This window comes from Egretta garzetta, unplaced genomic scaffold (assembly GCF_000687185.1).
Source record: "Egretta garzetta isolate BGI_Z169 unplaced genomic scaffold, ASM68718v1 scaffold79, whole genome shotgun sequence".
Classification (NCBI taxonomy): domain Eukaryota; kingdom Metazoa; phylum Chordata; class Aves; order Pelecaniformes; family Ardeidae; genus Egretta; species Egretta garzetta.
The window spans coordinates 2,161,138-2,171,924 of NW_009260791.1; the positions used below are offsets into that span (position 1 = coordinate 2,161,138).

Consider the following 10,787-nt stretch of genomic DNA (forward strand, 5'->3'; position numbering starts at 1 on the left):
CCCAGCCTCCTGCTGAAGTCTGCCCACCCCTGCCCATTGCTGACTGAGGCAACCCCAGTGGGTTTTGCTGTAGTCAGCTTTTGGCTTTGCTTTGCTTGCAGCTTTCATGCAGCTCTGGCTGTGTCAGACCAGAAGGTTCTGATCAGTGGAGGCTGCAATGCCAAGGGAGCCCTGCAGGATGCCTTTGTCTTCCGCCTAGGTGAGTGACTCTCCCTTCCTGTTTCTGTAGCTGAAGGCAACTATTGGGCTGCAATGGTGTTTCAGAACACCTAGTCTGGTCCATTTGTTTCATCCCTTGTGCTAGGAATGGGCTTGTCAGTATTGATAGCCCCTTTCTACTTCAGATACTCTTTCATGGAGCACGGTGATCGACCACAACCTCTGCTCTGTGCCCCGAGCTGGCCACACATTGCTTGACCTGACTCCTGCCCACCTGATGGATGTGGACAAGGAGAACAGAGAGGCGCATAACCTGCATACGGTGTTGGTCTTTGGGGGCTCCAACTGTGCCGGGACCCTTTACAACAGCACAGTCAAGATCCAGCTGGACCTAGGGTAATGCAAAATACTCAGAATGAGCCTGGAACAGCAAGGGCTCTTCACCAGCCTGAATATAGACATGGATGGTAATAAATGAGTCCAAGCAATGTGGCAGTCCAAGTATCTATGTGTAGATGAATGCTACCTTGGCACAAGAGATCATGGGTTTGTGAAGTCTTTCTGAAGGCTGTGGGCATTGCCCTCTTAGAGTAGCTGATGTACAGCATCAGACTGGCAAAAATTCCCTCCCATATCCCTGTCTTGATACCCGGGCTTGGGTGCCAAAACATTCAGTGGGATCTGAGCTGAGCCTGCACAGGAACACAGTCCCAGGCTTCGGAGTTTCCCTTCTTGCCCTACAGGTTTCTGGGTTGGAATTCCCAGGGTGCTTTCAGTTCTGAAGGTGACTCAGGTCTTGGGTTTTATTTGGGATAAGTGGAATGGGATTTACTCCTGCTGCTTGGAAGGCCCTCACAGTGAAAAAAGTGCAGGCATGATTCTGGTTTGGAGGGAATCTGGGGTGGGATTCTCTTGGGTAATAGTCTGCAGCTGAGGATTACAAAAACACTTAAAGCAGTGTCCGAGGATGGGAGAAGGAAGAGAATGCTTCATTTTCAGCGTATGGGAGCGAGCTGGTTATGTCTTGCTGACTATGGCACAACCACCTAGCTTTGCTCTACACAGATCTTTATTATAAATTCTGCAAGACTGCTGCTAGACATAAGGAAGGGGTACAAATTGGCTGTCCCAGGTAGTAATCCTCTTGTCATTGCAAAGGGTGGCAGAGTTGCTGACTGTTGGCTCTTGCAAGACCTGCAGGACCCAACAAAGGTAGGGATTAACCTGTCTTCTGCCAGAGACTCTTACTGTTTATAGCCATGACACTGATATTATGCCATAGCTCTGAGGCAGCTGCAAGGACGAGCGGGACTGCTAGGTTAGTAAGCACTCTGTGTACACTCGTTCCCTGATGCTCTCTCTGTAGGTGGCAGAAAGAAGCAACCCCAGAATTGGCTCAATGCCTCACAGTTGTTTGTGGCCACATTCCCAAGCCCAAAGTCATACAAAGGGGACTTCTGATAATTATGGATGCATCTGCTTTAATCGGCTTCATGGAGATACATCAGATAGAAAAAACATAGAAGTAGCTGCAAGCTTTCCAGCACTGGCATGGCTCCTGTAAGCTATCCAGGCTACTTCCAGGTCCTCTGTCCTTCTTCCCACCCAGATGAAAGTGAGACAAAAGTACTAGGACTTCCGCTGGTACTGAAGTTCCACTCAAGCTGTAGCTGTTGTCCCTTTTGACACTCCAGCTTACTTCACTTAATGAGTAGAAGGGCTTCAAGCTCGCAGCTCTGCAGGAGTGTCTGGCTGCCGGGATGGGTGGCTTACTTTGAATGCCTCTAAATCCAGGAGAGCTTTGTTAATTCTGATTATTGTGGGATATGGACCCATTTCCACTTTGAATCTGCAACAGGAAAAGAATTTGTGAGGTACTATGAGTCAGTGCAGCAGTGAGCAGAAGGGCAGAGCAGTGTGCTGTGCCTGCCCAGTGTGGGAGAGTCTCACAGGCTGGGGTACCTTTGCATTAAGAGAAAAGGTTCATCCTGGTAGGTTTAAAAAAAAAAATTCTAGAGGAAAGGTTAGTCAGTTCTTCCATCTTCACTAGGGTTTTACATAGCGTGCAGCACAGGGTAAGAAGGCACTATGCTTTTCCTAGGAATCATGCAGCCGCAACTTGCACGGGTTTAAGGCTTTCAGTAGATATAGTCAGATTAATCTTTCCCCCCTGTGTGCAGTGTAAATATAGGGCAAACAGGGAGAGAGGATGTGGAGTACGGGCAACCTTAGTTTTTCTAAGGTTTCCTCTCCCTTGAGAAGAGAGGACAGCTCCTTATTTCCAAGAGCTTCCAAAAGAGACTGTATTTATGACATAGGAAAACTCATGCAGAGAATAATCCATAGCTGTATAGGGCAGGCAGGAGGGATGCTTTCCTAACAGGCACAAGGAACAGCAGAAGGTAAGCTCTGACAGCCCAGCACAAGGAGTAGGTGCCCTTGAAGAGTGCCTCAAGCTTAACCGTAATTACCTTTCAGCATTGGAAACTTGAGGCACCAAGCACAGATCAGCCATGGACACCTGCAAATGTAGCAGAGAAAAGGGGTCAGAGTAACTCTGAGCCTGTCCCATCATGCTTCACTGTGGTGGAAGGCTTTGAGAGCAGGATAGGAATTATTTTATCAGCCAGTACAGAGGTGTTGTCATGACAATCTCATTCTTTAATCCAGCATTAATAATACAACAATGGTACAAGGAAAGGAACTTCATAGCAGTCACTAGTAGAAGAAGCCATCAGCCCTTAGGGAGCTTCATATTTACCAGCTGATCATGACAACCTCAAAGACACAGTGCTTCTATGGCAGCTGCCTCTGAGCAAACAAGTTTGCTGGCAAGCTGCAGAGGGAGGCGATGGAGAGAGGGGGAAGTTTGCATGGCTAGGAAAAGGTGACTAAATTTTGCTTGTTTGCATTGCAGGAGTATCAAGCAGCTCCTACCAATGTCAAGACCTGATATGTGATAAGGCCTTTGCATATAGGCTCAGGGACTCGCAATCTGAAAAGAAGACTCAAGGACAATACGTCCAGCAGCCCATCCGCACAGAGGCAGCTGCCCCCACCCTGCTCCCCAAGTCACAAAGCCCTGGGTGTCTTTCAGACCACACGTTATTCTCCAGCATAAGATCTCATAACTAGCCTTTGCCCAGCAAGGGCTCCTGTTCCATGAGGCTCCTACTAGACAATCCTCTCCATCACAGGATATTGCAGGAGCCTCCCTTTTTTTCTCAGGCTTTTATAGAAAAGACCCAATTGCCTGCTAAACAGGACTACTAAATGGAAGAGGCCTGAGTGGCCTCTGGATTGGTAAGGGCCAGAACAGTTTGTATGTGAGGTCTCTGAAATCCATCCATGTGAAAATTGGACAAACAGAGCAGAAAAATACAACTTGGTTAAAAGTTCCACACAGCTGAGCTAAGAACTGAACCTGTGTTTCTTGAGCCAAGCTTTGCCCCTATGACAGGACACTTTGAACTCCAAATCTCTTAAAGATGAAATATATATAATCTGTTTCCACATCCTCTAGTAGCAGCCAGATCCTAGACAGAGCTGCAGAATCTGGCCATCAGCAGGTTATAGGCAGGGACAAGTAAACATTTCTGCAGCTGTTTGCAATTCAATAATGGCCTAAGTAGGATCCATGCAGCTGTTTTTCTTATGGTGAAGGCACTGCATATAACTCTAGGCACAGGATGGGGTTGTGCTCTGTCTCCACAACTAATTTCCATTCCTATTTTATGGAATATACTGGGGTTTTCAGTTCTCTGATGGTATGCAATGCTCTCTCAGATACTTACTTCATCCCCCACACAGTAGCGCCCAGCAGTGTGCTGCAGAATCTGCTCCAGTGCTGTGAAGAGAGGTGGTACACTGGAGTGAGGCATTGGAAACTCATTTGAAAGGGATACCAAAGACCTTTTAGACTGGGAATTATGAATAAAGGCATTTTGACCCTGAGCTGAGTATGAAAAAGGAACAACTTGGGACAGAACCTAGAAGGAACAGAAATCTTACAACAGTGTAGTTACGGGAGTCTTTAGGGTCCTTCAGTTTTTTGGGACCCAGGGTGATTTCAGCTGCTTCGGGCAATGCACCTGAAATACTAAGAGGAAAATGTAGAGATATGTGAGTGGGGAGGGGGAGAATGCAAAGGTTCAGTCAGTTTGCGTCTGCCCAGAAGTGAAAATGGGCCTGCCTGCCATTCCAATACATGGGGGAGAGGGTTTTCAGGAAACAAAAAGCACCCTATTTCTTCCAGGGAGGTAAAGAAATGCTTTGCTTCTTGCTAGATTCTGTGGGAGTTTGCCATCAGGTATCTTTTGTCTGATTACAAAAGTATATAAATATAGATTGATAGAACTTTAAAGCAAAAGGCACTAGTTTGGGAGCAGCTGGGTGGAAAGGAGATGTGCTGTCAGCCCTCATGCTTCAGGGTGAATCAGCTGCTGCGGTGTACAGGATGGCCCCAGGCTTCCCCTCTTCCATGCCCAGCAGTGGAAGCACCCTGTGGACAGCATCTTTCCTCTGAGACCCTGGAGCGCTACCAGTCCTGGACAAGGGACTCTGGGCAGGAAGAGCACTCTCTCTGCCAGCAGGGCAGGACCCCAGCACACCAGCCTAGGGAGATCCATTGTTCTGCTTGAGGAAAGTAGGTCCCCAGCGGTGCAGTGTTTTGAAGGGTCAGTCTAAGTGCTGATCATTTTGGATGTGGGACGCACCTTGAAAGCCAGATGCAATGCAGGTCTGAGCCCATTCCATTTTCTTTTCCCCCATTTGTTTCAGGACTTTCAGGTTCTGTGAAAGCAAGCAATCTCCAGGTTAGATTGACTGCTGCTGGCTGGATCTTGCCCACTGCCTCATCCAATGGAGGAGAGGGGAGATGAGGAGTTGCCAAGCCTGAACCCCCAGCCCGAGCTGAGCCTGCTGGGTCAGCCCTGACCCTACCCTCACTGAATCATGCACCCTGCTGTATCTCTCCCCGGACTCTCCTGTAACAGCTGCCAGGGTCTCCCTTTGCCTCTGCCATTTGCGTTGCTCAATTTTCTTCTTCCTAAAATATCCTAGACCCAGCAGTGAGGTCATATGGGTTCAGCTGTTTCTGCAAAGGACCCTGGTGTGCTATAGGATTTTCTTTGTAGGAAATACTGTATTGCTACCATTGGCAGATCAGGCAGAGGCTAAACAGAGATTTAATCTCCTAACACACAGTCTTGAGGTCTGCCACTCTGTTGACTGGCAACAATTTAGAGACTGAGCTTTTCAGAGATACAGACTCCTGGAAACCCATCCCATATCTCATTTGCATGGATGTGATAAGGCAGTACCTGGAGTGGCTGAATGCCGGAGGCAATATGATCGGCGATCATTCTGACTTGGGCTCTCTTCTTTGGATCTTGGGGCAGGAGCCTGGGGTTAGGATGGGTATCTTCTAGGTACTGAATTATAGCTAGCTGTAATGAACAAGAGATAAGGGGAGGTTATTGGAGAGCCAAGGAGTTCACATCCTGAACACCTGGGAAAGGGGAGCTGATCCAAGAGAATACAACAGCTTTTTAATGAAGTTTGTTACCAATCCAAGCAACACAGTATCCCCTTTGATGCCTGCTTGGGACCTTGTTGTCATTTAGCCCAGCTGTAATTTCAGGCAAAGCCTGGTGCAGCCATCTATGTCAGACTACAAAATGCTCAGTGAAAGGTGGAGTTATGAACCAAAGCTGAATTGATCTTAAAACCTTAGCAGCAGTTTCCCAGCAGAGGCTACGTGCTATTTCTGCCCTGAAGTGGGATTGTTTATCACAAATGCCATCTCTTTTCCAATGCACGGATGAGAGCTCTGGGGGAAAAGATGGAGCAAAGCCATCCCCTCCAGACTGGGCAGCAGGCTGAAGTGAATGGTTAACAGAGATGTGGCCGGTAACTCACCGACTGAGAAAGGGTGATGCCATCAATTTTCAAGACTGGGACTTGCTGCATTGGATTCAATGCCTTGAATTCAGCAGAAAACTGTGGAAACAAACCTGAGATTACGGCAACAAGAAATTCTTCTTCCTTGTTTTCCTCCCCTAGAACGCAGTTACCAAATTATTTTTTTACCTGGCTTTTCCCTCTACCTCAGTGCTAATATTTGCAGTAAATTATGCTGTACTATTAGCCTACAGCAAGCTCTCACTGGGGCTCAGGGATCACTGCATCCAAGGCCAGACTGCCTTACCTCTGGATAAACCGTCAATACAAAGCCCAGGGTGGGTGGTACTGCAGCAGTGTCACTATCTCTGTTCTAGTTCTCCAACTCGTCTTAGCCAGTAGTACTACTAGGTGCACAACTCCCCACTATGGCCCCCCAGATAAGTTCTCAGTGAAGATCTCTTCTGGCAACCAACCCCTTCCTTTGGCAGGCCCTTTGCAGCCCCTTGCTATATCATTTAACATCTTTTGGACATGGACACACACACTTTGTAGTGCTAACTGAATGAGGTCGAGCCTGTGTTTGAATTGCTGGGCAGCTTCTCTGAAGTCTGTGCACTACATATGTTCAGTTATATCATGCTAAAAGATCCTCAGCCTTATGAAATTCAGTCACAGATGTTTAAGAGAGGAAAAAACTTTTAGTCTCCTGCAGTCATCTTTCTCCCCGTCTTGCATGCCAGGGAACACTGCCTGAAAGCAACTATTAATTACAGAGAAGCAGTGAGGAATTCAGTGACTTTGCCTGTGAACTTCCTAGTGCTAATCCCAGTTCTCCCAATGATCCCCAAGTTCAGTACCCCTGGAGAGAGCAATGGTAGCTGTATCCTTACCTGCTGCCCCCCGTCGTTCAGGAGGCTCACTGGCACCAGGTCATAGGAAATCCCTTTCAGAGCCAGTGCTAGGGAGAAGAGAGCATACAGTTTCAGACAGGCACACTGAGACCAGTTTTATTGGGAAATGCTACCATCACCATTTGAAAAAAGAATCGTTTTAAAACCAAAAAGGACCCTATCCCTCAAGAAAGGTGTCCTGAGTCCACCGAGAAGATAGTGCTCTGGCAAGCGAAAGACAGAAGCATTAAAGATCAGTCCTGGCAAAACCACTGCATTTTTCAAAATAAGCTTTGCCACTCTTTGCAGCGCAGCCCCTCCTGATTTGGCTTACACAGGGCAGGGGGCCCTGTGCTCACCTGAAAAACCTTGCTTAAGGCTGTCTCGGTACAAGTAGGGATGATTCTCAGCTCTGCTTAGCTCTCAGGACCTGGGCAGACCAGAGTCTGAGGCAGTGTCCACGTAAAAACAGAGCGTAGGGCCCCTCTAGACAGTGTGGAAGAAACAGCCATCTGCATCATGTTAGCTTTACAAAAGCAGTAATTCCCTCTAACTAGCTGCAGGCTGAGCAAAACCCTCCTGTCTGTTCCTCTCCCTTCCCCCTGCTCCAGGTAAGCTCCCTTCCCCTCCACTGGGGAAATGCCTCACTGTTCCAGGTTCGTGTTTGCTGATCTCTCCCTTAATAGGTGACTGATTAATCAGGTTAGTGAAGGGGAGGATACTGCAATAACACCAAGACAATAAAAGAGGTCAATACTGGATCTTACCGATTCTCACTCTCCAAGAGCAGGAACTCCGGAAATAGCCATAAAGTATCGGCTGAGAAGAGAAAGAGGGATAAAGTGGGTTGTACGGTGGGAACACCAGAGTGTTGTAAGAACCATGCATTAACAGAAGGCATTTCAGGAACTGTAAGACAGGGAAGAGCGACATTTTGGGGAGAGAGGGCTCCTTTCTGAAAGTGACTGTTCCTGGGCATACAGGTAGTATCCCTGTCTTTCATGCTCACCCTCTGAATATTTAGTTGCACCTGATGTTTCCAGCAACGCACAAGTGACCTTAAAATTATCCCCTACAAAGCTTCCCTCTTTGTCCCTATCAGATGTTGCTAACTTCCATCCCATCTTAGATCTTTGAAACAAATTCCCCACTGATTGTACCAAACACCTGCACTGGGTATTTGCGTGGCACAAAATAGCTTTTCCAACCATGCAGGGCAGTGCCAGGCCTCTTTCCAAACAAGAAGAGCTGCTGCTGTTTGAGATGAAGGCCAAGAGGGCAGACAATTCATCTCCACCTGAACTCTAGCAAGGAGACACCCTTCCTGGACGCTTCCACCCTGTCCAAGCTCTCACCTTTTCAGATGCCATGGTCAGTGTGTGCAATCTACTCCAGGAAATAAAACCAGTCTTCGCTTTCCCTTTTAACTCAGCTGGGATGGGGGAAGGCTTCTCTCTTAAAGCCAATGAGAAAAGGACTATGCCCCCAAATCTGTGCCCAGGACACAACCACCAGCCAGTCAGATTCAATCTTGAGCAACTGCAGTCAGCTACATCCGCATCCCCGTGCTGCAGCCCCAGCCCTGATACCAGAACCATTTACCAGCTTTTTTTTTGAGGTTGGAAGCACATTTAGGAACCATCCTTATTTCCCTAGCTTTTTGTCCAGAGATAAATAAGATATCTAGAGCACCTGTCAGGCTTGCAGCAGTTGCCAGTGCAGAAATATAGCCCTGGGGAACAAGACAAGGAAACAGAAGCCATATGCAGAATTTCTGTTTCACTAGGTAATGGCTGCCAGCTCCCTGAAGAGGGGCTGCCTTTGCGGGAAGGTCCCTTAGGGTCCTCCTGTAGCCCTCTTCCCATCAGTACCAGCCAGTGCAGAGGGTTTTCTAACTTCAGGCCTGGGGCAGGCTGCTACTTGGCTCCCGGGACAACTTTGTACAAAATATGAAGCTTGCTTTTTTGTGTTACGGTCTTTTCTTTCCGCACAGGGAATTGGTACTCATGCATGTCTCTAAATAAACCCGTACTCGTGTCTCTCCTTCCTTCCATAGATCCCATGGCATGCCAGGGATCTCTCTGTGTCTCCACCCTCACAAAATGCATAGAAATTATACCGGAGACTGACAGCAAGGCAGAAAAAGGCTGGGATTTGCTCACTGACACACAGTCTGTCAACAGAAAACCAGACAGACCCCGAGGATCTCTGTGCTCCGGTCCTCTTTGTAAACATGATGCTTCTCTTACAGTTTAGACTGGTTCAAATAACTTTAAATGAGGTATGCATTTGATTAAATTACTCTAGTCAAAGTTTACTGGGGGAGTGGTTTATAACTGAAGAGGGAAGTGATGGCAGTATTGGCAACACTTCTGTGGACAAAGTATTTACTGATTTTCTTAAATTCTCTGCTTCTGGAAACAGGGCATTAGAAATCTCAGCTACATTTTTTTTTTCCAAATGCCTAGGCTGTTCGGTTCCTGGGAAAGAAAGAGAAACTATGGCTTCAAAAGGGAAAGATACAGCATTCATGACATACTATTTTTACTTGTTTTTCCTGGGGACCTTACTGATGATTTTTTGGCTCAGAAGTTCATGCCCTTCACCGTGTCTGATTTGGACTCCAGCCTCTCAGCTGGCAGAGGCATTTCTCCTGATCCTTTCTACAGTTCTTTGTTGCTTTTGCAGCCTGTACTATCATTTGTAATAAATTGTGCTAAGCTAATTGCTTTGCTCTATAATTTCAAGGCCCTGGGGGATTTGACCAAAAATAATGTGGAAAACAAGCCATCCCTCAGCTGGGAACTGTGTCTCCAGAGCCTGGAGCCTGGAGCGATCTCTTAAGTTCATGCTGTTTTGCTCCCAGCGGCAGGGCAGATCACAGGCAAAACAATCAGCTAAGCAAAGACTAGAGACAGCAGGAGTGTTTTGTCCTCACTGGACAGGTCCCGGAGTGACCCTATCTCTAGTCTGCCTCAGAGGAAGAGCTGAGCAGGGGGCGGGGAAGAACTGCCTCCATGTACAACCCCGTGGGGTAGAGTCCCCATGAGCTGCAGGTTAGACCGGTTGGAGCTGGGAGGATAGGAAGAGGACAACATTTGCTCAATGTCTATTGAGATTTCTGGTTTGGTTCTGTTTTCCTTTCCAGCATTAGTGGTGCAGTGAGGAAAGTTTGGGCTTAAATCCCAATCCAGAGTAAAAATCTGGGAAATGCATTTCACTGTTCAGGAAGATGGAAGAGGCACCCCAGAAGTTGTGTGTTGAGCTCTCAGGTTTCCAAGCCTGTCCGCTTCAGTATGGTCTCCTCTGGATACCATCTCTTTCCAGACTATATTTGGGATGCACGTGGAAAGGCAAAGTCTTTCACCTGTTTCTTGAGACCCATCGCTCCAAGCAGCCTGCACACACGTACTGATGCAGAGCAGCCACGCATGTGGGACATGAGAGAGAAGACTGCTCCTTGGAGGCTTGCGTAGGGGAAACCTCGGTGTCTGAAAGGCACCGCTTGTATTCTGCCGAGTTAAAATGTAAAGGTATAAATAAGCAGAAAGAACAGGTTTGCTCCTAAACTCAGTGCCTCTGCAGCAGGCGTTGGTGCTAACAGCTCACACGGATGAACTCTCTTAACCACCACCACTGCTTTGAAAGGCATTACTTTTATTTAGCATGGGGGCAAATTCCTTGCTCTTCACTGAGACAGAGACGCGGGCGCCGGCCAGGGCAGCGATCTGTGTGAGAGACGCTGCGCAGGGGGGTGCAGGCCTCTCGGGAACCACCGTCCCGGCCTTCCCGGGGAGTCGGCGGCACCGGGGGCCGGTTTAGGCCGCGACCCCA

At 47.8% G+C, this 10,787-nt stretch overlaps 2 protein-coding genes across 5 annotated transcripts in view; one reads left to right on the top strand and one right to left on the bottom strand.

Annotated features, from left to right (window-relative positions):
- The window catches only part of LOC118453082 (acyl-CoA-binding domain-containing protein 4-like), a 3,265-nt gene extending 1,875 nt beyond the window's left edge, over positions 1-1,390 (top strand). The window contains exons 4-5 of the mRNA XM_035902009.1: positions 102-199; positions 345-1,390. Coding sequence (XP_035757902.1) covers positions 102-199; positions 345-559 — 313 coding nt within the window. The 3' untranslated portion in view covers positions 560-1,390. The remainder of the gene's footprint in view (positions 1-101; positions 200-344) is intronic.
- Positions 1-10,708, bottom strand: part of GSTZ1 (glutathione S-transferase zeta 1) — a 21,943-nt gene extending 11,235 nt beyond the window's left edge. For 2 of the 4 annotated variants that reach the window (XM_035902003.1, XM_035902004.1), the window contains exons 1-9: positions 8,309-10,708; positions 7,721-7,772; positions 6,954-7,021; positions 6,079-6,159; positions 5,481-5,606; positions 4,875-4,950; positions 3,954-4,006; positions 2,631-2,680; positions 1,859-2,008 (exon numbers count right to left, since the gene is read on the bottom strand). In XM_035902003.1, the coding sequence (XP_035757896.1) occupies positions 1,882-2,008; positions 2,631-2,680; positions 3,954-4,006; positions 4,875-4,950; positions 5,481-5,606; positions 6,079-6,159; positions 6,954-7,021; positions 7,721-7,772; positions 8,309-8,551 (876 nt within the window). In that variant the 5' untranslated portion in view covers positions 8,552-10,708 and the 3' untranslated portion in view covers positions 1,859-1,881. Of the gene's footprint in view, positions 1-1,534; positions 2,009-2,630; positions 2,681-3,953; positions 4,007-4,874; positions 4,951-5,480; positions 5,607-6,078; positions 6,160-6,953; positions 7,022-7,720; positions 7,773-8,308 lie in introns of those variants that run through there. The other 2 variants (XM_035902002.1, XM_009646650.2) reach the window with 2 other exon arrangements.
- Positions 10,709-10,787: the final 79 nt, after the last annotated feature.